The sequence below is a fragment of the Xiphophorus couchianus genome, chromosome 18 (assembly GCF_001444195.1).
Source record: "Xiphophorus couchianus chromosome 18, X_couchianus-1.0, whole genome shotgun sequence".
Taxonomy (NCBI): Eukaryota; Metazoa; Chordata; class Actinopteri; order Cyprinodontiformes; family Poeciliidae; genus Xiphophorus; species Xiphophorus couchianus.
In genome coordinates, this window is record NC_040245.1 from 30,998,906 (window position 1) to 31,023,322 (window position 24,417).

The window sequence follows — 24,417 nt, forward strand, 5'->3', positions numbered from 1 at the left end:
GACATATTAATGCAGTAACCATGTGGCCTGATGTAAAAGCATTTTGCTAGACAATATCAAACATTGAGTTTAACTATTGTTATTAACCGTTAATCAAACATGCTGTTTTGCAGCCAGAAAAAGTTAAGAGTCAGTTTCACACAAATACAAACATTGTAACATAAATGTTTGGATCACATGAACACAATCAATGCTGTGCTCATCATTGTGACATGAAGAGTGGCAGGTTCTTGGATTTGAGATATGGAGTGATTCTTCTAAAAACAACAAAAGTGAGAAAAATCAGAAAGAAACAGAGACTCCTTTGAGAGTTTTAAATTAATAACGATATTTATTATGGTGCAGCAGACCTGCTGTTCTTAACCTTTAAGTAAGGTTTAATTTGTATTAATGCTTGAATATTATTGTTTATTAAATGCCCCCTTTAAACTATTGAACAGGGAAATTTTGAAAGAGGGCTAAAAGGGGGCCAGTGATGATCTTGGGATGTTACACCAAAAATAATGGTTAAACTACAGTGTAAAATATGCAAATGGTAGAGGTCACCACAATATCCTCAAATAGGTACAAATTTGGGCCATGCATGTAAATTGTCCTATATGTTTCAAAAATGTTCTGCATGAGACACTTCCACATCCACCAGTTTAGCAGACAGAACTCAAACGTTTTGTGTATGTCTGAATTAATATTTTATTACACTTAAACAAGTCTAATCATTGTCTTGTTCTCTCTGCCACATGTGAAAGAGTTGCTTTGAGTAGCTATAACAGAATACAAACCAAATCTAAAGACATTTGTAAAAAACATGAACACTGTCAGGTGTCACAATGAAGCATTAGGGACTAAGAAAAAAGCTGTGTCAGCTAGTAAGGTGGTATAAAGCTAATCTTGAAATTGTTGTGTGGCACTTTACGGTGATTATGAACTTTATTATCTCTTAATGCTGAACTGGTTCACCATCCCTGTGCTATACAAATAAACTTGACTGGACTTGGTGAAGAATCTGAAGGATCGGGTGAGAGGGAGGCAGATGACCCGCTGTGGTGACCCCTGAAATAAGCCATGCTTCCATTTTACATGTAGTAAAGGTAAAGGCAGAGGTAATTTTATTTAGCACATTTTCAGCAACAAGGCAGTACAAATTGTGAAGAGAATGTGGCAAATGAGCCAGTAGGTGGAGCTACTCTCACTACTGTTGAGGTTATATATAGCTTGTTCACAGTTATTCGAAAACATTCTCGGAAACAGGTCAGTTATTGTTCATACCGAGTAAAAACGCTGTTTTGTCCAAATGAGAATCAGAAATAAAATTACTTTTTGGTAACTAAACTAACTATCACTTCGTTCCTGTTAACAGGCGTTGATCAACTGACCTGTAGAGTGAGATCATGTGACAGCATAGAGGCGTCGCTGAAAACATTCACCCGTTCACCACATAGACACATCGCCGGGGACCCGTTTTACAATAAACAGAAAAGGCATCAACAGTTACTGTTTGAGCCGCTCTGGTTGTAAACGTTGCTTTCCTCAAATCGCAATGAAACGAGGGGAGCATGGGGGCTAAAGAGTCGAGGATAGGATTCCTGTCGTATGACGAGGCTGTCAAGAGAGGTAAGCCGAAAAGGCAGGACCCAATTCCACCTTAGCAGAGCTAGCTTAGCTGCCTGCGCTCAGGCTAACAGCTTTAATAGAGAGACACCAGGCCACCCGGTAAAATTAATCGCTTTAAGAAGACTGCTTTGATTTACTGTTTTGGAGTGGGGCAAAGGTAAATTCGTATCTTTTATTCTAAATGCTTGGTTATGGTATACTATTCGGCTTGAATCAACTATATATATCTTATTAGATTTTTCTCATATGATGTGTTTATCAGTAGCTAAAGCTGTGTTTTCCGCAGTATTTTGCCCACAAAATACTGTACGTTATGCTACAGTTGAAATGACTTAAAACAGACCACTTACGAATACATTTCACTTAAATTGTATTTGCTGGACCATTCTTCATCCTGAATAGATGTATTGTTGTTTCCGATATCGCAGTGGGGTTGGGGTGTCTTTTGCAGCGTGTGTGTTTACATATAAACAAGGTCAAGTTAAATTGGTTGGTTGTTCTACAGTGTTTGGCGTGGCGTTGTTTCCATTAGAAGAAAAGCCTTGTTTGTACAGTAGAAGCTGAACTAAGGTAGAGGGTTGGGTTGACAGCCAGTATGAGTTTCAACAGAGGGACATGTAGCTCTGAAGGGACAAGGTTGGCTCACTTAACTTCACCGCTAGATCTAGTCTCTGCCGGGGAACGTTAACCTCTTTACTACCGCTAGCCTCTATGTTTAATGTGAAAGCAGTTAGCTGACATGCTAACGTTTCAAGAGTGGGGGACACTTTCTGACTGTTTTGGCCTCCGTATGTACCATTTGAAGCCTACTGTGGACACATGTGCTAGCCGTGTTAGATATTATACGTTTGATATCGTTTCAGTTTGGGGTTAGGGTATGTTGCCGTATTAAACAAGCAAATATCACATTTAGATATTTCTTATATAAAACGGACATAAAAACACTGGAAGTCCATCAGACTGGCTAAATATGTTGTTTGCTAGAGGTTGAATGCGTGGCACCTGAAAGGTTATTTCTCAAAGTATTCCATTTTACTCATTCTGCAGCATTGAAATTGCATTGCACATTGGGCTATATATTGTGTATATGAAATATATATTTCCATATTTAATTAGTTCTTTTTGGTGGCACTAGTTGCAGAAATAGGTGCACAGAGAAGGGAGAGGGAGAGACATATTACAGAGGTTCTAAAGATGGGGATTGAACCTCAGACGGTCGCAGTAAGGACTAATATCCTCAATATATGGGGTGCCCACTCTTCCTCTGCACCACATTTGTTTTTCAGTTTAACTTGGACAATACTAGATGACAGATTAGAGAACTTCTTGAGGCAGTTCTTTGTATTGGATTTTGTTTAAGGGAATCAGATTAAAATACAATTATTTTACCTTTACATCACACTTTTCAGGTTTTTATTCATGAACAGTTTTGAAAACCATAGATCACTTTTTGTTTTTAAATATTATGCAATTTGTCTTGGTCTACATCAGTATAAAACATGCCAAAATGTCTTGTTTAATGTTAGAACGCTGCTACAGTATGGAGTCTATGCAGGAGTAGCATTGCTGCATTTATGTGTCCAGAACTGTGTCCTATATTTGAGTTTCTACCCTGTAAACCCTGAGAGAAAGTATGGGGGAGCTCTGGGATTGATTTTATAGTTTACACCTTCTGTGAGCTGAATTGAGCTGAATTTACCTCCATCTTTCCAATATCCTTGTGTTCTTGTTTAGGGATGCCTTCATCTCAAAGTCATTCCTGCTCTGCATATCACCTACAACTGCACACAGGAAGACTCATGTTGTTCATCAAACACTCACAGGCTGTGGAAGTGTCCAGTCACCCAGCCCAGCCTTATCTGACCAGTCACATGGCAGCATTTCTAATTCGCACAGCAGGCTTGGCTGCAGCAATGGCTGGTTCAGTTATCTCAAAGGTGCACTCTGTAGGCATAGCAGTGGTTGGTTATCAAGAATCCTTTTGAAAATGTTGACTTTCCAAGATTACCTAGACCTAATTGATTCAAGTTGGTTACTTCAGAGACGATTGCTCATTTTGTTGATGGGTTTTCCCGAGAGACCCTTAGGGAAAAAGGTTTTCAGAAGGAGTCAGAATAATGGTCCATCTTTCTTTGAGTGTTATGGTCTCTTCTTTGTCCATGTAACAGCTAAATCTATGTGTAAATTAGTTTTAAATCACCAATCAGAGTACGGTATTAAATGCCTCCTACTGGAGTGACAGCGTAATTTGTCACTACAGTAGTTGAACACAATGCATGCGCAATGTGTCAGCGGTGAAAGTCCACTTCCTTTTCCCAGAGTATTAGGTAACAGGGTGATAAAACATTCACTCAGAAAGGGAAGAAACTTTCCTATTTGATTAGTAATATGCTAGTCTAACATACGTGACAAAGTTCATTTGAAAAAGAAGTTTAAAGGTCAAGGCTGCACATGTAACTAAGAGAGTACTCAAAGTTCACTGATCTGAGTTGATCACAATGACAGATCTATTGGAATAAGATAGTTGGATTTGTCTGTTGTTAGGGGCAAAGTTGATCCTGCTATTGGCACAAGCTACTGGCTCCAGATTTACTCATAAATACTTATACATATTACCTATCACTATTTTAGATTTGCATTGGTCATGGTAGCAACATTTTAAAGCAGCTCTGTTACGTTCGTTCTGATTTGTTCTTTTTCCATGCTTTGGTTCACAATTTTTTTTGTTCCAATCGTTGCATGTTGAACAATTTTTCCTCTGATGTTTCCATCACCATCACTGTCACCTGACCAAGCAAATATCACATGACCAATCTCACCCTTCCAAGGGTTTCCCACAGTGTACTATAAGTCTGGCGGGCCATCAGGCTTAACCCCACCAGGCTAAGCCTTGTTTATGCTTCCAACTGTTAAATTATGAACAATGGCAACATAATATAGTCAGTATGTAAACATGTAGGGAGACTGAGGTCAGGTTTCTTTCTTTATTCACCAGAATGCCGTAACCATTGTCTGCCATTACCAGGATACGCACTATCAACTTCAACGAATAAAGTCACTAGTTTATACTTTTTAAAAAAAATATTAAAAAGTTTATATTTTTATTTTAATGTATTTTTCTTATGTTTACCTTTTTTGAAGATTTTACGGTTGGTGTTTAGGTATTGTTAATAATATCTTACAATAACACATAATTACCTAGTTATATTTTAAAATTTTCTGTCAACTTTAAACTCAAAAAACACAGTGTGCAGCGGAATTCAATTGAAATTCAAAAATACTTTATTGATCACAAAGCAAAATTAAATATGTTAACATTAGAATGAGTTCCCTAGTGTCCCTACAACCAGGCTTAGCAAGTATTCTGGGGCAAACCCTGAAGCCCTTCCAGTATGGCAGCATGTGTCCTACAGTGAAATTTATGATTGTGTTGGATAACAAATATGGCCACATTTAAAATAGCTGTTTAGAGAAAGAGCAAAAAAAAAAAAACAACAACATACAGAGCTTTACTGAAATGTTTCTTGCAGATGTCTTTAATGTAAAGAAAATGAGAGTTTAGTTTGTGGAACATCAAACTGACCACAGCTTGTCCATATTCAGGCTGCAGTCAAGGAAAGCAGCAGGGAGAAGAATGGTTTGAAGGCATAGAAATGGATGGCTCAATGTTCTGATGGGTTATAGACAAATTCTGTTTAGAGCACCATCTCATAATCAGCATACAGTAAACATCGTATGCTGCCTGTACTGGAGCTAGTTACTAATCTCATTAACAAGATACAAAGCGTTGCATGAGGGTCACTGTTGTACTCCATGTACATATCTGTCAGACTGCCCATCATAACATAATGACCACATGGCTAATTAGCACAGCATTAGGCAATGATTATTGAAACTTATTTCTAAAGAACTGTAGCTATGACGACATGCCCGTTGTTATTTATGCACACTATTGCTTTTAACTAGCATGAATAAAGCGAGAACGACTCAGCAGTATGTGAATGTGAGCGAGACGGCTTCATCAAAGGAAACAGCAGATCCATCCCATCATTTCAGAATGTTAGTTCTACTAGTCAGTAATTTGTTGATTGGGTAATTATGATTTAAGATATTTGACTTAAATATTGTTTCTGCAGCTTGTAAAATAGTTTCTGGAAAGCATAATTGCCTATATAAATTTGTTTATTTTTATTAAAATAACAAAGGATATCTCTGGCATATAGAGGTGCCAAAAGAATTCAGTTGGATAGTTTTTTAAAAATTTATTTTAACAATCATTGTTATAATTTAAAGATTTTTTTAATGTCAAGTCTTCTGAGTAAGTCAGTCTGCTCTGTTTTCACTCTAGTTTATGAATAAATGGTCATAATCTGATATTGTTTAAGGTGTCATGATTAAAGAAATGAAAGAGTGAAGAGGAGCTGACAGGAAGTCGGCATTTACTGACTTGTAGCAGTACCAGGAAGCTACATATCTCCATGTCAAGTAACAACCAGTTAATGGTTAAAGGAACCTGCTCTGAAGCACCTCATGGAGAAGAAAACCTTCCTTCCTTACAGCAGCAGCTGCTGACTGTAAACATGATATTAGTTGATCTTAAGAAGACAGAATTGTATGCCACTGTTAGATGTGTTTACTCATCTTGTTAGCTTATTGCTATGATCCTGTTTAGGTCATAGGGTTCTGATCTGTTGCAACATAAAGAACATATCCTTGTTCATTTTAACTCTACATGTTTTGGAGTATGCACATGTGAATCTCAGTCATTCTGGTTAAAAACGTCCACCGGTCTGATCAAGGAGAACGGAGCTAATATGTGTTTGAATCTAGATTGCAGTTTTTCCAGTAACACTTTGATGTAACATTCGATCCTTGGTGGTTGATCACCATACAGTGAGGTACATAATCATGGGTGACGTAGCCTTACTGTTACAATCTGTGAGATATGTCAGTGGGCTTTTATTAGCCTACTTGATAAACCACTGCTTTGCATTTTTACCTTCTGCTCTTTGGGTCGCGGATGTTAATTTGCCTACTGTTGCTGCACATACTTTCAGTAGAGTTTTTGCCAGGGAACTTGGGCAGGCATCTGTGTGGATTGTTTTGATTTGCAAGGCAAATTATTATATCAGGTGGTATATTTTCAAACTGGCTGCTGGAGTCAGAATATTCCAGGTAATGGAACACTGACATGTGATTCTGATGGAATCACATGATTTTCACTGTATAATACTATCTAGAAGGGTGCATAGTTGAAATGACACCATAAATTATATTTAAAAAAATCTTGAGTTATTTTAAGGTGAAATATTTTCATTTTATAGTTATAGTATAAAATGACAGTTATCAGATCAAATGTATCAGATAAATAAACAGATTTCTTTTATGTAAGGTGTGTATCACTATATTTCATGCATTTACTCTTAAATTTAGAATGGAACGGTTCAACATATGGCATAAATATTTCTCAGAATGGTGTGACCAAAATTATATGAACAAAAATAAGTATAGTAGAACTCTGAAAAAAAAACTTGAGCCAGTAAGGCCAGGTTGATTTTACTCCAAATATCCAGTCAGCTTGCAGCACATGCAGCTCTGTTTGAGCAGATAGCTGGAATATTCCGTTTACCTTGATAAGGCTGTTAACTAGCTTCCCGATCTCTTTGCTCAATCATTTTAGCCAAAGGCTACAGTAAGTCACCACCACATAGATTAAACTGGGCGTGTGATGTCATTACAAGATCATTGCTTTCTATTTATAATCTCTGAAACGTGATACTGAGGCTCCTAAATGTACAGCGAGGCCAACTAAAGGTAAACTGAGGGCTTTTATCGCCCTGAGCTCTCTGTGCAGCGAGGATTTGTAAACTTTGTCATTTTGTCGGTCCATTTGGGAACTTTTAAACTTTCCTCCAGTTTTAAAGCGCTGCCTGGTTGGTGTTCCTGTTGAATAAAATCAAATTCTTGACGATACCTTTATTATCATTACTTTGGGATTATCAGTCGACTTCACGTTGCGTCAGCAGCCACTCTACTGCACATTGTCACCTTAAGAACGCTGGCAAGAAGACATTATTCTAACTATTGAAGCTATTTACATTTAGGCTAATAAAATAATTTACAATTCTCCACCAGCGCAGGTCGCCTCTCTTCACCCGGCGCCAGTCCCGCACACAGCTTTGCAGTTTCTGCAGTAGTTAGAGGTTTGATTTTAATCCGCTGCATTTTAAATTTCTGAAGGCTTAGTTTATCATCAGCCTTGATGATGCAACTACATCTTCATTTTCCCTCTAATTGAAACCAAAAAAGGAAGAAATTATTTTGTTTGTCCTTTGCATGCTAAATATGATTTTTTTTTTCATATATATACAATTTTTTATATTTCAGGAAAACCCTATTCTGTTGCTCTTATTACTCACCATTGCTCACATTTCTTATTTAGAGGGATTCAACATATCTCATTGAGAGCTGATGATCTTACTGTGAACAAATTGCTTTAATATTGCTAACTAATGTCCAAAACTTTTGGACTATTTTCTCTCATCATTTATTGGCTCACCTGCATTTAATGCTTATGGGTCGTGAAGGCGCATCTCATTCACTGTCAATTTAGTAGAATTAATTTGTAGTATGCTGACAACATTCTAGCTAATGCTAAAGCAGCGAGATCGTTCCGGATAGCCATGGTAACCAGTGACTACTTTCTGTAGTCAAGTTGTGTGTGCATCTGCTGTATTTACAGACAAACAATTCCTCTATAGATAACATCTGTATAGTTATTTGGGCTTCTTACATGTAAACGGTCTGAGAGAAATGTTACAAGTAACTCAACAAGACTACAGCTTCAACAGTTTTACTTCTCTCTTGATAGACAATAAACCCTAGGTTAGTTACAACAAAACTTCAGTGCAAAACAAAAGTCTCTTTACCAATTAAAATAACATGAATTTATATAAATTCATGACATAAAGAGAGAAAAATAGTATCAAAATATCATCCCACAAAGACTTCCTGTGAGTGTTAAAGCTGAACTGCTTTTCTGTCTGCACACAGAGATACACAGCAGTCACCAAACATTTACCTTGAAGGGAAAAGTTTGTCTTTTTTCTACATTAAATACCAAAAGTTTTAGTCCTGAAAGCACAGCACACACCTTTCTATCTCTTCCCTAGAGGGCTATTTAACGAGGTGTGGACAAGCTATGCTCACTTCAAATTCATCATGTAATAAAACAACAAATATCATCCCAGCACTGGCTAAGAGAGGAGACTTACATGGTGGTGTTTTTATTTGTTTTTAATGCACAAGTGTGTGAATATGATGTTTTCTGTTTCTTATTCAACCTTTTGCATTTTGGATCAAAGATGTTCTGTAAACCTGGAATCTACAGTGGCATCAGTTATTGCTGGCTTAATGTAACCTAAGGAGCCACATTTGAGTTATTCAAATACTACATGATATCATGTATGATTGAGGTTTGGGAGTATGGTAACATAGCTGATTTAGTCAATGTAAACATATTTGTTGTGCAGTTGGTATCTTGATTTAGTGTAACAGGTAGTAGATTAAGACCTGCAGTATCAGTAATATAACCTAAATAAGTAGAGGGAAATGTTTGTAGTTTGTTCTATGGTGACATTTTGACATGTCTGTCCAAGAAATTGCAGTGATGAAGATAGTCAAATATGAGCCAGGAACTAGGGTGTCCCTGTAAACACGTTGCTCAGTGACGTTATGCACACAAGATCCCACCCCCAGCTTCCTGCTGGTGACGATGACTACCGTTAGATTTAGCTGTCAAGTTGTCAACATAATTCTCTAAATCTTACATGTATTTGTAACATAAAAGAAAAAGGTAACACAATGCTTTGCTACTAACACTACGACAATTAGATAAGAAGGTCAGGAAATGTTTTAATTAAGAAAAAAAACAGCAAGGAAAGGGAAGTAGGTCAGTTATGTGTACTTGACTGACAACATTAACATGTAGGTGTGATGTGGAATTGGATGGGTTTTGAGGGTAGTTACAGAAAAGGGCAACCTACACAACGTCACTGACAGATTGTTAATAGAACAGGTGTTTATATGAGCAACTCAACCACAGTGATCATTTATTAATAATTGTAGAATAAACATCAAACCTAAAAACATGATTCTGCAACGGACTGAATGTTCTGTTCTGTGTGCAAAATGTTTGCATGTTTTTTTGAGTTGAATCCTGATACATTAGTGATGTTGTTGTCATTCAGTTGCTATGGCAACGAAGCTATGTGTAGCGTAGAGTCAGAAAAAGAAGGAATACCAGTGATTTTGAGTTTTTCTGCATTATTTTTAAAAAATTTATAATACATACATTTCCACATTTCATTTTGTTAACAGAATTGTTCCACTATGGCAGCACAGCTATGGATGGCAAGTAAAAGACTCATCTTTTTGCCCTCCAGACTTGTGTGCATACAAAAAATTTCCACGTGTAATCAATAACATGCAACATGTCTATAGAAGTTTCTTCCAGGCCAAGTTCAGCTTAAGTACTCACTGATACCGAGTACCGAGTTAACAAGTTAGTACTTATACCTCATACAATAAAAATAAATAAATTTTATTTAGAACAGGATGGCTCTATTTCTTTTTAAGCTTACAGACCCTCCAACTGTTTTAATAAATCATAAATAGATCATGACATACAGATTGTTTAGTCATCAAGTTACTCATTAAAAGACACATATTTTGTTAGAGCTCAGCAGCTACATGTAGCATGTGCCCCTACTAGTATTGGTATCGGACTCCACTACCTAGAACCATTGTTCTGTTACCAGCTGGAGACGCTCAAGCTCCAATCAAACTACTTAAACTAACAGTTTACAGTATCCTGTGCCAAGATAACAGTTTAATTAGACTAATTCAACTGTTGGTTTAACAAGTCCAGTTGTTAGTACAGTCATAACCAGACTTGGTGTCTAGTTGTGGTTGTTCTAAATGAGGGGTTTTGGGAGGCCGGCTAATGCACAGCCGGAAGCAGAGCCGATCTTAAATATAGGCCATTAGGAGAACATTCTGAAGATCTATAGAATGGAGTGAAAATTAGTGGATTTAATGAAAAGTAAAATGTCTCCTGACGCCCCAGATGAAATGAGCTTTCCAGGAACGGCCCAGCATGTATGTTTCCGTCTGTTGACAGTTACGCGGGACTTAAAGGTCACACAGCTCAGCTTTTTGCAACGTGTTCTTGATACTTTGATGCCCCTGCAAGTGTCTGCAGCCTCACTGGAAGCAGCCATGCTTGTTTAATAGAAAAACAAAGATGGAGTCCCAGCAGGAGCCTGCGTCCGCTGCTGCTGTGTTGCTGTGATGATTTAGTCAGTGGGTCTGACACACACAACCTGCTGTGAAAGTGTGAATACTTTGAGGAAGGTAAATGGAAACAGGGCACTTGTAGTGATGTTAACTTTGATAGTTGTGTGTCTCTGAGTCAGAACTTCTACTGTGGAGAAATGCAAACTGGAAACTGGACCCATAACTTGCCCTATGTCTAGGGAGCTTCATTTCAACATTGTGTCAGTCAAAGTATTGATGTATCCATGCATTGTGATTAATTTTTCCAATTCATTATCAATTTAGAAAAGTTTGTTAATCGGTTAAATCACCTGTCCTGCCGTAGTGAGCAACACCTCTAGCACTGTCACTATATGAATTCAGTGTCTCATATAAGACAGCTGGATGTGAAGTCTTCTTCGTTTTGAGTTTATTTGTGGTTGGCAAGGGACTATTGTTGTAGCTGTGCCAGGATACCTGAGCTCTATTCAAAAGACTGTGATGATAACCACAGGAACTGAGTGCGTTTTGCATCTGACTGTAAACAAAAGAGAATGATACCCATTAACCTCGACATCACAGATGGACCTGAGTATGTATTAGTGAAGGTTAGCAACAAGAGGTCAGGTCAGAGGTCAGGTAGGCAGTGGTAGACCTGGATTGTGAATAATTTCCAGATGTACTGTAAACTAACCAAACTAACTAACCATTGCGATAATCTAACCTTGTGAAAACTGTTGTTGATATTTGTGAGACTGCTGGATTTAACCCATAAAACTGCACATTTTCACTGCTGCTCTGATCACTTCGGCATATGCGTCTACAGAGTGATGAAAATTAGCTAATCTTAGCACCACAATGCCTTGCTTCCTGGCGTGGTCTGTGGTTTTTAGTAGAAGTAAGCCTGGTGGAGGTATGATCTTTCACCTTCTGTTTATATAAGAACAACTTCTCTTTTATCTGCATTATGCTTGAGGAAACTCTGGTCCTTCAGTTTACTCATGTTGTGGACATACATCCTCAGTGACTGCAGATAACTATGGTTATTTGGTGACAGAAATATAAACTTCTGTGTCATTAACATAAATATCATGGGAGATGTAGTGACTCTTCCAACCAGTTGTTACATGTAGTAATAGATATTAAATTTTAAAAAATGGCCCAAGGATGACCCCTTGAGAAATCCCACATCAGATTTTTATTGCTCAGAATTATTGTTGGTGAAAGAAAATATTGGCCAGAATTCAAATCAGTACACATCAGTACACAAGAAAAGAGACATGTTTCATTCAGACATTTTCCAGTAACCATCACTATCAGTATACTTCAAACTATGACTATGAAAGGTCGCAGAACAAACCCAGATTATTATTCCTCTATCACCATATTCGACAGTCAATAGCAGTTTGTTCTGAAATGCTGCTTAGGTTTAACTACGGTACTTTAGTTAAACATCCAGAAAACATTGTTGCAGAAGTGTTGTGTCTCATTTGAATGCAGCTGTACTTCGGTTGTCACGACACTAAAAGTTCAAACTTGTTAAATAATGAGTAGCTTTACAATATTATTATCTTATATTGAAAGTTGTGGTGCACATCCAGCCTGTCAATGTGCTGCTGACTGAAATCATGTTTACATGGCTTGAGTTAGCATAGTATTATTCAGCATAAATTAGTGATTGTTCATGCTCAAAAAAAAAAGTTTGTTGTAAAAAAAAAACTAGAAGTATTTCTTGTAAATTATTCTAATTGCTTTAAAGTATTCACCAAACATCAAATACTAAAGTACCATACATATGAAGTTATTTTAAGGTAAATCTGTTTGTAATTTTAATGAAAGCACTGGCAAGTCTGTTTCAGGATACTCTGGAAAACTTTGAGCTGCTGGCTTACATAAGACACAAAGGTGTTTTCCTCTTCTGTTGTGCTGAGAAGTGCAGATCTGGTTTGATTATGAGGTGCCTGCTGGGTTACTAAAGCCTGTGATTCAGCACTTTGTTCCTAATCAGTTCTACCCAGAAGCTGAGTGGCTTCTGCTGCCCACTCAGGGCTAATGGAGGACCAGTAGCAGCTCAGCAGCATCCTGCACCAAGAACAGCTGCTTATTGGGTCACTTTTACTGTTTTCAAGAATCTGTGTGTGTGTGGGGGGTGTGTGTGTGTGTGTGTGTGTGTGTGGAGGGGGGGTTCCATTAATGAGAATGGATTCTTTAGAGGATGATTTAATGAAGCACATGGGGCCAATCAGAAAGCAAAGCTGTTTGAGGTAATAAAACATGTCTGAATGTAAAATTGAGCTGAATGCAGTTGATGCATTTAAAGAAAAATGACAATCTGGGACAATCTACCTGAGTATTGTTGTGTAATATCTCCATTACTTTAGTACTACATCATATTCAAATATAGATGGCAAATTCCTGCAGGATAATGCATCATGTCACAAAGCTCAAATAGCCCTAAGTTGCTTTGTTGGACATATCAGACTCCACTGTACTGCAACGGCTTCCACCAGATCCCAGTCCTATAGAACCCTGCTGGGATGTTGGAATGTAAGACTTTAATTGTGGATGTGCAGCCGACCAATAAACAGTGACTGCATGATTCTGTCATATTCGTGTGGACTGAACTCTGAGGAGCCTTCCTAACACCTTGTTAAATTTGTGGATTTGTATGAATGTAGTGTCTGTTCATCTGCTGTCTTTGGTGGCTATGCTAACTGGCCTTAGCATTCATGAAGGGCTCTTGTTGTGAACCAGCTGTAATGGAGCAGAGAGCAAGAGGAAAGTGTGAGCAGCGAGTACACAAGGTGATTGACAGCAATAAAACCCTCTTCCTGGCTCTGATTGATTGTTTCTGACCAAGTGGTGTATTTCATTTGACACCAGGATCCTAGGGAGAAGGCAGAAGAGCTTAATTTTTTTTTTCACAGTTTGTCTTTTATTAAACTGTCACAACATGATGACTGTTTTAGCAAATATGTAAAATCATATGTTTTTTGCAAAAGTTACATAGTCCCTTTCACAGATGATGAACATCTGATGAACATATTTAGTAGTTCCAATTGGTCTATGTGTCTGTCTATGTAGTTGATAAAATGCATTCTTGACACTTTCTGGGGAGTCAGGAATTAAAACCAGATTTTAGTTTTTATGGAGGGTAACATTAATTGGCTCACTGTGCTGCAGTTGCTAAATAGCACCTAACCCAGGGCTGTGCAGCTGTTCCAACCCAAAGAGCTGTTTTCACCAGCAATCCAACTAAATAAAACCCATTTAGAGCTGCAAATGCAACGTGACACTTTTTTCAAAACTATAAATATTTACTCTAAGTTTAAAAACAAAGGAAAAAAAAAACTAATTTCTAAATGTGCAACTTTGTTGTTTTTAAAGGATGGACTGATGTTCTTCTGAGAGAGAGACAGAGATCATAATCACTTTAGCTGATGAAATTTCTCCCTACAACATACTTGGTCAAGGCGGCATTATGACAAAGAACAAAGTCATTATTATGCTACATTACTGGACTAAACAAGACTGCAACACCACAAAGAGTTGGATCCCCCTGAGTCTAATTGTCTTCCCTTGTCTTCTCTTTGTGAATGCAGTTACTGATGTGGAACTGAAGCGGCTGAAGGATGCCTTCAAGAGAACCAGCGGTCTGTCGTGTTACATGACCCAGCAGTGCTTCTACAGAGAAGTGTTGGGAGATGGAGTTCCCCCGAAAGTTGCAGAGGTAAGCCACAGTAATGTCACAATTTATGTTATGTAGCTGAAATGAAAAGTTAGTAGAAGTGAGGAGAGCAGCCCAAATAAGTGATGCTTTTTTTGGAGTGGTGAACACAAACTCTTTCAGGGTTTCCCCCAGAAGGCTTACCAAGCCGAGTGGTAGGGACAATTATCCAGCAGCCCCTTGTGTTTTTGTTTTAAAATATGTTAAAGGTTGACTGGAAATTTAAAATATGACTAGGTAAAATTATATTATTGAAAGATATTGTTGACAGTACTTGAACACACAAATATAGAGACTTACAAAAAGGAAATGTGCAGGGGTGCAGGCTGAGTGATTTGTCCAGCTCTGTGCCCAATGCATCAACTATAAACCTGCCTTTGCTTTCACTGTTGCTAGTGTATAAAAAAACCCTGTTTAAAATAAACAAGTGACCCTCTACCAGGTTTCCCCTGGTAGAGGGGAAACCCTTTCTATTTAGAAGTTCATAGTAATTTCCCCGTCTGTGCTTACTTATTCAAATCTGACGATATTTTTTATCTTTAGGGTAGCTAAAAAATTAAACTCCAGTAATATTTTCTTGCCGCTTTGAACCATTAATTGCAACACACTGAACCATTTTGCACTCATATTCACCCAGTAATATGCTGAATATTGGTAATCCCTGGCAGCATAATGTTCGTCACAGATCGAGGGGGAGTGTCATGGAAAATGCCTAAAACAGCTCAGTATTTTTTTTTTCTTCAATTTTCTAAGTTTACAATTTTGTATATTTTATTTAACAAGCATATTTTATACTTTTTCTCTCCTCTTTTGTTAGCTTAAAAACACTGTTCAGTTCTCCTTTAAGGTTCTACATGAAGGTTCTTGAAGTGGTCCAAGTCAGAGTCCTGATTTAAATCTTTCTGAGATTCTGTAGAGAACCCTCAGATTAGGGTGATGGCATGAAGTCCTTTCAACCCAAAGGCTTTGAGCTCATAGCAAAAGTTAGTCAGAATGGTCTACGGTACCAATGGAAACATGCTGAAACCTGATAAGATATCACACAGAGCGACTTAGCATGTCTTCTCTTAAGTCATTGTATAAATTTTCTCATTCCTAAAACATCAGAACTTTTTATAGATATTTTCAGGGAGCAAATGAGAGAGCAGCGTCTTTCTGCTGAACTGAACATCTGCTATAGATGTAAACTGCTGCAGATGTAGATGTAACTTCTGCAGATATAGAGGTGAACATCAGGTTGGGTTCAGGAGTGTGATATGTGTTTGGTGCGGTCTGCTGTGATCCAACCACCTTCTGTCACACCTGTTTATGATTGTGAACTCTTTCCACAGGGGAACCAATCAGAAACAGGTGTTCCACTCAGAGCTGCATAATGGTGACCCAGTAGTTTTAGATAATAATAGTACAACGCGGTTCCCTTCCGGAGCGTACAGTCAGCTCTCATTCAGTGTCTTCAGTGTGTTTCAGTATGGCTGGTGTTAGTCATCCTCCTCTCACACAGCGCTTCAGTACTTCATCTCTTCCCTCCTCCCCTCCTTCCCACCCTGTGCTGCTGCTGCCTCTGTGTCACCATGGCAGCCATTTGTTCAGTGACATCTCTCCAGAAGCAAGGTTTCAGCTGGTGTCTTCAAACACGCCTGCAGATGTTCCATATCTTTACAGTTCAAGGAAAATGGTGTGATCAGTCAGAAAGTTAGTCCCTAATCATTTGAAGATTCATCCAGAGTTCCTTTTTGAAATGTGTGAAGTATCATCAGACCCACAGACTTAACCCCTTTTACACAACTAATAAAAAGCCTTTTGCATAATTGTCTTCTTCATGCAGTGGAGGGCATTGACATTTATTCCCCTTTGATTCTATGGTAGCTGCAGGTGTTTATTTGCTATCTTCCCATATGCAGCGATGAGAAGACAATATATGTGTAAGCATCATCTGTGGGACTGTTGATCTTGAGGCTGCAAGACTGTGATGTCTAGGTCTGTTGTAAATGATTATTTTAGTAATTGAGTAATTCAATCAGAAATTGCCCTGTTCTGTGGCAACTACTTTAGCTAGTAAAAGAAAAATACATAAAAGAGAAAATGTTATGCAGTATGAAAAGTTATTTTATAAAATATATATATATAAAAAAATCTTGTTAGTCAGTGACATAATTTGTGACGTCGCCATTAAAAAGAAACTGCTGATGACTGATGATCTACCTAAAGCAGCAGGTAAAGGGACAGACCTGGAGCCTTGTGTTATTAGCTGTGTGGCTAGGGGTTTCCATAGATACTGTGGGGATTCTGTGGTGAGTTACGAAAAAGAAAGTATTTTTTCATATATGCGTCACTGACATAACATGGACAGATCAGACTTTAGACTTTACCTGCAGTCAAGATCAACACTTGAACTTTGTTTTCTATTGATCTGTTCAATTTACACCATAAACCAAAACTTCCTTGAATGTTCTATGTAATAAACTCCTGTTTGCCTCGGCATGTTATAATGTAGCATGGTCTTGCCTTATACTGTGTCATTCAGAGTTTGAATGCACACTGTCATACAGCTGTGATGTCTGCTTGTTGAGTAGACTTAGTCTTAGACTTAGACTTAGACTGACTTTATTGTCATTTTGCATGCACAGGGTGTATACAGAACGAAATTTCGTTGCATACTGCTCAGGACAATGTTTTGAGGTTACTCCAGAATAAAAATAAAATACAGTATAAAATATGAATATAAATATAAATATAAAATATAAAGTGCAGGACTGACAGTAAAAAGGAAGTTACTTAGCTATGTACATGTGCAAGGTATAAAGTGGAGACCAGATTTTAAGTGCAGTCCAGTTAAGAGTTCAGCAGTCTGATGGCAAGTGGGAAAAAACTGTTTCGGAATCTGGTGGACCTGCACCGGATGCTGCGGAACCTCTTTCCAGAGGGCAGCAGGGAGAACAGTCCATGGTGGGGGTGTGAGGGGTCACTGACGATGTTCCGGCCTCGGGACATGCAGCGCTGGGATGAAATGTCCTGAATGGAGGGAAGGGGGGCCCCGATGATCCTCTCTGCTGTCCCCTCCACTCTCCTCACGTTCTTCCAGTCGGAGGCGCTGCAGCCTCCACACCACACAGAGAGGCAGCTGGTCAGAATGCTCTCTATGGTGCTTCTGTAGAACGTCTTGAGGATGGGCGGGGGCAGGTGTGCTCTTCTCATCCTCCGCAGGAAATACAAACGTTTCTGTGCCCTCTTGACCAGAGACGTGGTGTTCACAGTCCAGGTCAGGTCGTTAGTGATGTGCACCCCCAGGAATTTGGTGCTGCTGACCACCTCCACAGCCGAGCTGTTGATGAGCAGTGGAGCGTGGCTGGGCCGGTTCTTCCTGAAGTCGACGATCATCTCCTTCGTCTTGTCAACGTTCAGGATCAGGCTGTTGTCTGTATGAACAGTTAGCATCACTGACATGTCATCCTGCTACATTGATATATAAAAATGAGCTTGTCTGTTGACCCTGCTTTTATTTTGGACTTAAACATGCTCCAGCCTGTACTTTCCATGACGAACAGACGGTTTGTAAGGTTGGTGGGATTCCCCTGTAATCTCATTTTACTATGCGTTACAAACTTGAACAAGGTTGTTTTGTCACAGAGGACACAGACTGGTTTCAGTTGTTTCACTGTGAGCTCAGCAGGTTGCTGTGAATTCATATGTCAGTGTACATTATATGTACTCAGAATGATTCATTACGTCTACTGCAATTATTCATCTTCAGGGTTCAGAGGGAAAATGTCAGGTAAATCCCTCCTTGCTGGTTGTGACATAACATGAGTCATCACTACATGTGTTTACCATGTAGTCTGTCTGTTTAGTATATTTATATTCAGTAGAACCATCAGAAGGCAGCAGAGGGGAAAAGTGATGGTGGGTTTAAAATAGAATAGAATAGAATAGAATAGAATGGAAGTACTTTATTCACCCCAGCAGGGAAATTACTTCGCAGTTACAGCATAGAGACAAGACACAATAACAACTACCACTGAGTAGTAGTGACACACATTGACTTCCTTTTTTTCCAACCAGAAGTTAGACTCCTACAGTGTGTGACCTACTGACGAGAACTTCATTAGCTCACTGACTGCACAGTCACCTCCTCCAAGTCAGTTAACATGCTTTGCAGACGCTGCACTGTTTGGGATCTTTGTGAGGAAACAGTACTCTGTATCATCATGTCCTGTTGTAATAAATAGTTGAAATCTTTATGTAAACTTTTTTTTTAAGCTGGTGACTGGTAGTATTTATTCTCCCTGCTTTCATCTTTAAAACTTGATTTTGTTTCATGGTTTTTGTAATGTAAAGCAATTAGTTTATACATTTTCAACAGATGAATGAATCTGCAGGATGATTCCTGTTCTTGCTCAGTGGTTTTTATGTTGTTTCCTTTAGTGGTTCATGGTGCAATGCCACCACAAGTGAGGAGGGATAACAAGTTTTTCAAAGGGATTGGTTGATTTGTGAAAAAGAACCGCTGAAAATGTAACAAATGTTGCCATTTTGGTTCCCAGCCAAAAAAATTTAACGAACTATAAGTTGTGAAAAAATCTTTAGTATAATGGTCCAGATGCTGATTGCTATGCTTTTTTTGCATATCTGTACCTGGAACAAATCCATAGGAAAAAAGAAGAGGCCAAACCCCACAACCAGAAAAAGGGGAACACTTTAAACAAACTCTGTTAAACTTGCAAATTTTTAATAAGCAAAGTTTCTGAGACCTTCATCACGCTCATCAGGTTTTGTGCTCATCGGTATGAGGGACTTTCTCCATTGTTTCCTATCTTTCAAATATAAACTACATGTAGTTTCTAAGGACAAGCTACTCATTATTACAATGACAAATAATCAGTTTCAGATCTAGAATTTTGCGGCATGTTGGAGCTTCTACTACGTTGGAGCTGATTTGCCCATTTTTTTTTAGACTTTTGCTTATAAGGTGTTTGGTTGAGGCATTGTATGCTTGGACAGTTATTTATCTGGTGTAGGAGGGCGTTCAACTGAAATGAGTTTTGCTCTGTTTTACTTTCAGTTAAGATGTGTAACCGTGGCAACAGTGTTTTGTTTTTACAATTAGGAGCAGCTGATTAGCATCTCAAAATCTCAGATAAATCTTGAATTTTGACTCCAAATTCCAGAGGAGATAAAAAGGCTTTTTGGATGTAGAGCAGGACCTGAGAACAGAGAGAGAAGGAAGAAGTTTACACATTTGAGCATAATTCTTCCTTTTTAACTTTGTGAATAAAATATTTTTGTGTTGTCAACAGCATTGTTTTCCATGTATTATTTCTGATTATCTTCAGCCTTTGTGTTCCTGTCTGTTTCAGGTGATCTACAGCTCGTTTGGAGGCTCCTCTAAAGGGCTTCACTTTAACAACCTGATAGTGGGGCTGGTGCTGCTGACCAGAGGGCGTGATGAGGAGAAGGCTAAGTGTAAGTACTTTCAGTTGAGCTAAGGGGAAGTCTGTATTCATGTTCCGTGTTGTTATTGTCAGAAATGACGTTTCTGACAATGTCTCAGATTTTCTTGGGAAATGGTCAATAAAATTCCTTTCCCATCCAACACTTCTGCTGTTCCACTTGTGAAGGTTGCATTCTCCAAAATGCTTTATTATCAAACCCCAGGCTACAGTAAGTCTTTATTTATGTCAAATATAGTACCAACATCACCAGATATAGTGCTCAAAACATTCAGACATTTTGCATTAGCTGGAAGTGCATGTTTCATGAAATGTTTGCAGATAGTGGAGCTGGACAGTGTGCGCAATTATTAAGCAAGTTTTAGTTTTGACCCTATCAACATAATTTTTATGCAGGACAATGCTCTTATTGAGCATCACAGTACTCCACTATGTGGCGAATGATTGTTCACACAGTGTATCTTTGTATAATCAGTTTTCTGCTCATTAGTTCTGCATATTCTACTCTTGTGGGTCTGTCCACTGTTGCTCAAATAGTTAGCCAGATAACGTTGCATTGAGAGCTTCAGTAGGATATAGAACTGGATGAAAACCTGGCCTTACTGAGCAACCACAGAATATTCAGCTTACCTTAGATATTAAATGTTTCACAATCAGAATTCCTTTTATTGTCATTGTGCAAGAAAGAAAGCACAAAAAAATAAATAAACATAGCGACTTTCAAAGGCACATCAAATAAATAGATAAAATAATAATAAATAAGTATATCTCAATACATATAAAAAATATAATAGAAACACAGAAAAACAACTGGGGTATTAATAAAAAAAATTGATGATCAGGTTTTAGATGAATTAGCTGTGCTCAGTACACAGCTTGGATAAAAACAGTTTTTCACTCTGTTCTTGACTTCATTGCCCTGCGTCCCCTCCCTGAGGACAGGAGTTTGAAGAGGTGGTGGTCTAGGTGTGAGAGGTTCTTGATGATGCTGCAGGTCCTGTAGATCTCCTCCAGATATGGAAGAGGACAGCCATTTAGTCTCTGCTTGGGGTTTATGACCTTCAGGAGCTGCTTCCTCTATGCCGCAGCAAGTGAGGAAGCTGGAGAACCACAGCGAGGGTGCCATGGCTCAACACCGACTCCACAGAGCAGCGATAGAACAACACCAACAGCTCAGTTCTCAGGCTGATCTTCCTAAGAATCTTCAGGAAGTACAGTGTCTGTTGTGCCTTCTTCAGGACTGAAATGGAGTTAGTGTTCCAGGTCTTCTCTGATGTACAGTACAGACCAAAAGTTTGGACACACCTTTTAATTCAATGAGTTTCCTTTATTTTCATGACTATTGACATTGTAGATTCACACTGAAGGCATCAAAACTATGAATAACACATGTGGAAATATGCACTAAACAAAAAAGTGTAAAACAACTGAAAATAGCCCTTATATTCTAGTTTCTTCAAAGTAGCAACCTTTTGCTGTGATTCCCGCTTTGCACACACTCTGCATTTTCTTGATGAGCTTCAAGAGGTCGTCACCTGAAATGGTTTTCACTTCATAGGTCAACCTGCCCTGTCAGGTTAATAAGTGGGATTTCTTGCCTTATAAATAGTCATGAAAATAAAGAAAACCCATTGAATTAGAAAGGTGTGTCCAAACTTTTGGTCTGTACTGTAGGTGCCCAGAAACCTCAGATTTGGCACCATCTCCACCCTGTCCCCATTTTAATGATGGACTGATTGTCTGATTTACACCTCAACAATCAGTTCCTTTGACTTGGAGGAGTTCAAACAGAGGTTGTTGGTGGTACACCAGACAGACAGTTGTTCCACCTCTACTCTGCATGCGGTCTTGTCTCCTCCATAGATGAATCCCACTACTGTGGTATTATCATCAAACTTTATGATGGTATTGTTATGTGGCCTACAGTCATGGATTAAGAGGGTATAGAGTAGGGGGCTTAGCACATATCCTTGTGGGGAGTCAGTACTGGCACTCAGTGCTGAGAACAGGTGGGATCCGATTCTCACTCTTTGTCTGCCAGGAAGAACATGATCCAGCAACAGATGTTGTGGGGCAGACTCGGGTCCCCCAGTTTCCTCACCAGTCTGCTCTGAATGATGGTGTTAAAAGCCGAGGTGAAGTCCAGGAAGAGCAGCCTCACTTAGCTCCTTTACTGCTCCATGTGTGTCAATGTGGTGTGCAGAGTGGTAGCGATGGCATTCTCCTTAGACCAGTTGGTTCTACATCCAAACTGTTTTATGTGGCAGACGAGAAGTTTTGTGACTCTGAACCAGTTTCTCCAAACACTTCATGATGATGGGGGTTAGTGACACTGACTGGTAGACAATGAAACTACTAATGTTCTTTGTTGGCAGAGGAATGATGGTGGGATGGAGCACTGGGTGAGGGACTGATTAAAAATGCTGGTAAAAACCCTCACAGTCCCTCAGCTCCCTCCTCCCTGTCACATCATCAGCTCTAGCAACTTTCCAGGGGTCCACTGCCCTCAGCGTTCTACATACCTCCTGCACCTGTACAGTGATGGTCTGGTTGTGGAAGGATGCACTAGGGGCTCTGCTGGTGATTCAGCCTCAAAACGGATGAAGAAATGATTGATTCACAGCTAAAAGGAAGAGCCTTACTTATTTTAAACAACTGAATGCAGAAATTCTTTCCCAATTCTTTTAACTGCTGTTTAATCATAACAATGGAGCATCTCTCAGGACGTCACAGTGTCATTCTAGCTTTTCTCATCGCCACTGGTTCTTTGAACAAGAGGCCGGCCTTCCTGTGATAAAGATGAATGCTCTGTGACGCTGTGAGTGTGCATGTGTGTGTGTGTGTTTTCAGACCTCTTCAGCCTGTTTGCCAACGATCTCAGTGGATATGCTGCCAGGGAAGATATCGAGGCAGTTCTGCAGGCCCTTGATGGAGAAGTCCCGTCCTCCCTGAAGAGGTGCTTCACAGAGGTGTGTAAACACAGCACAGACCTCTCCAGGTGTAGTGTGTGAACAGTCAGTTGATGCTTGTTGTCAAGTACCTATGATCACATAAAGTTTGGCTTCACTCAGTTATTATATCGGTTATATGTTTAAGAAATTACTCCAAAAATGAAAAAAGTGGTTTAAATCTTCTTCGTGCTGCTGCTGTTAGCAACAGGATGTTCATAATAGTTGTTCATGAAGAACTTTTTTTTTTTACTTCCTTAATATTTCTAAAGTTGCAACCAGTTGCAGAATGCTGTTCAGTTTAGGTAATGAGATGCTGCAAGATATCGTTTTCACTCAGCATTCTTGTTAAATTTGACACAGTTTGTTTAATGATCTGACGGGCTAGCATTTTTACCTGCAGTCCCATTAAAAAAAAGAAAAAAAAAAGGCTTGTTGTTGTAATTGATACAGCAGAGGTTGTCCATGTCTGCTAGGAAATCCTCATTTCTTAAAATTACTGTCTGTTGAATTAACGTCCCACCGGGAGGCGTTAACTCAGCTGACATTGTTTCCTGCAGGGAAATTAAATACACCCCATTACAGCCAGGTGACTTGGCGCTTTGGGAACACGTAGTAATTGCTCCTCACTGGTGATTTTCTGCAGAGTGACAAGGTCAACTATGAGCGCTTCAGGAACTGGCTGTTGCAGAACAAGGAGGCCTTCACTCTGTCTCGATGGCTTCTCTCTGGAGGAGTGTGTGTCACGCTGACGGATGACAGTGACACACCCACCTTTTACCAGACCCTCGCTGGCGTCACACACTGTGAGTCCATTTAAGTCATCTTGACCATATAATTCCACAATATGACATTTCAAAAATAAATTGGCGAGGAACCATACCAATTTATTATGAGGTGGTTTTTTTGGCTATATCAAAATTAATTTATATTGCAAAACTGCAATGAAAACTGTTTTATGCATCACACGAATCACATGATCAACTACCGGATGTTACTAGTGGTACAAACCATGAAGAAGAAGACAGGAAGTGGTTGAAGGATGATGTTGTGGCATGGTTTTTAAATGAATTATTGTGTGAACAAACTTATTCATGTGTGATTTTAATTGTATTTCTTATTTAATGGAAACACCTCAATGGTGAAATTGTGTTTATTCGACATTAGCGGAATATTGACAAAGTTTTGCACACATTTGTAACAAAAACGTGGCTAGTTACACATTTAGACACCCACTCCATTTGTCGCCATACACAAACATAAAAACCAGTCAGGGCTCAATCAGGTTCCTCATGTTTCTCTTCATAAACATAACAAGCAGAGTGGAGACGGAGATGAACTCAAAGCTGCTATTTCTGATGCAGGGAAT

The 24,417-nt window shown here is 38.9% G+C and overlaps 1 protein-coding gene across 6 annotated transcripts in view; it reads left to right on the top strand.

The window, feature by feature from the left end:
- The first annotated feature begins 1,397 nt into the window (after positions 1-1,397).
- usp32 (ubiquitin specific peptidase 32) overlaps positions 1,398-24,417 on the top strand; it is a 58,099-nt gene continuing 35,079 nt past the window's right edge. For 5 of the 6 annotated variants that reach the window (XM_028045054.1, XM_028045051.1, XM_028045056.1 and 2 more), the window contains exons 1-5: positions 1,398-1,611; positions 14,529-14,656; positions 20,008-20,113; positions 22,951-23,069; positions 23,695-23,854. In XM_028045054.1, the coding sequence (XP_027900855.1) occupies positions 1,554-1,611; positions 14,529-14,656; positions 20,008-20,113; positions 22,951-23,069; positions 23,695-23,854 (571 nt within the window). In that variant the 5' untranslated portion in view covers positions 1,398-1,553. The remainder of the gene's footprint in view (positions 1,612-14,528; positions 14,657-20,007; positions 20,114-22,950; positions 23,070-23,694; positions 23,855-24,417) is intronic. The other variant, XM_028045055.1, reaches the window with a different exon arrangement.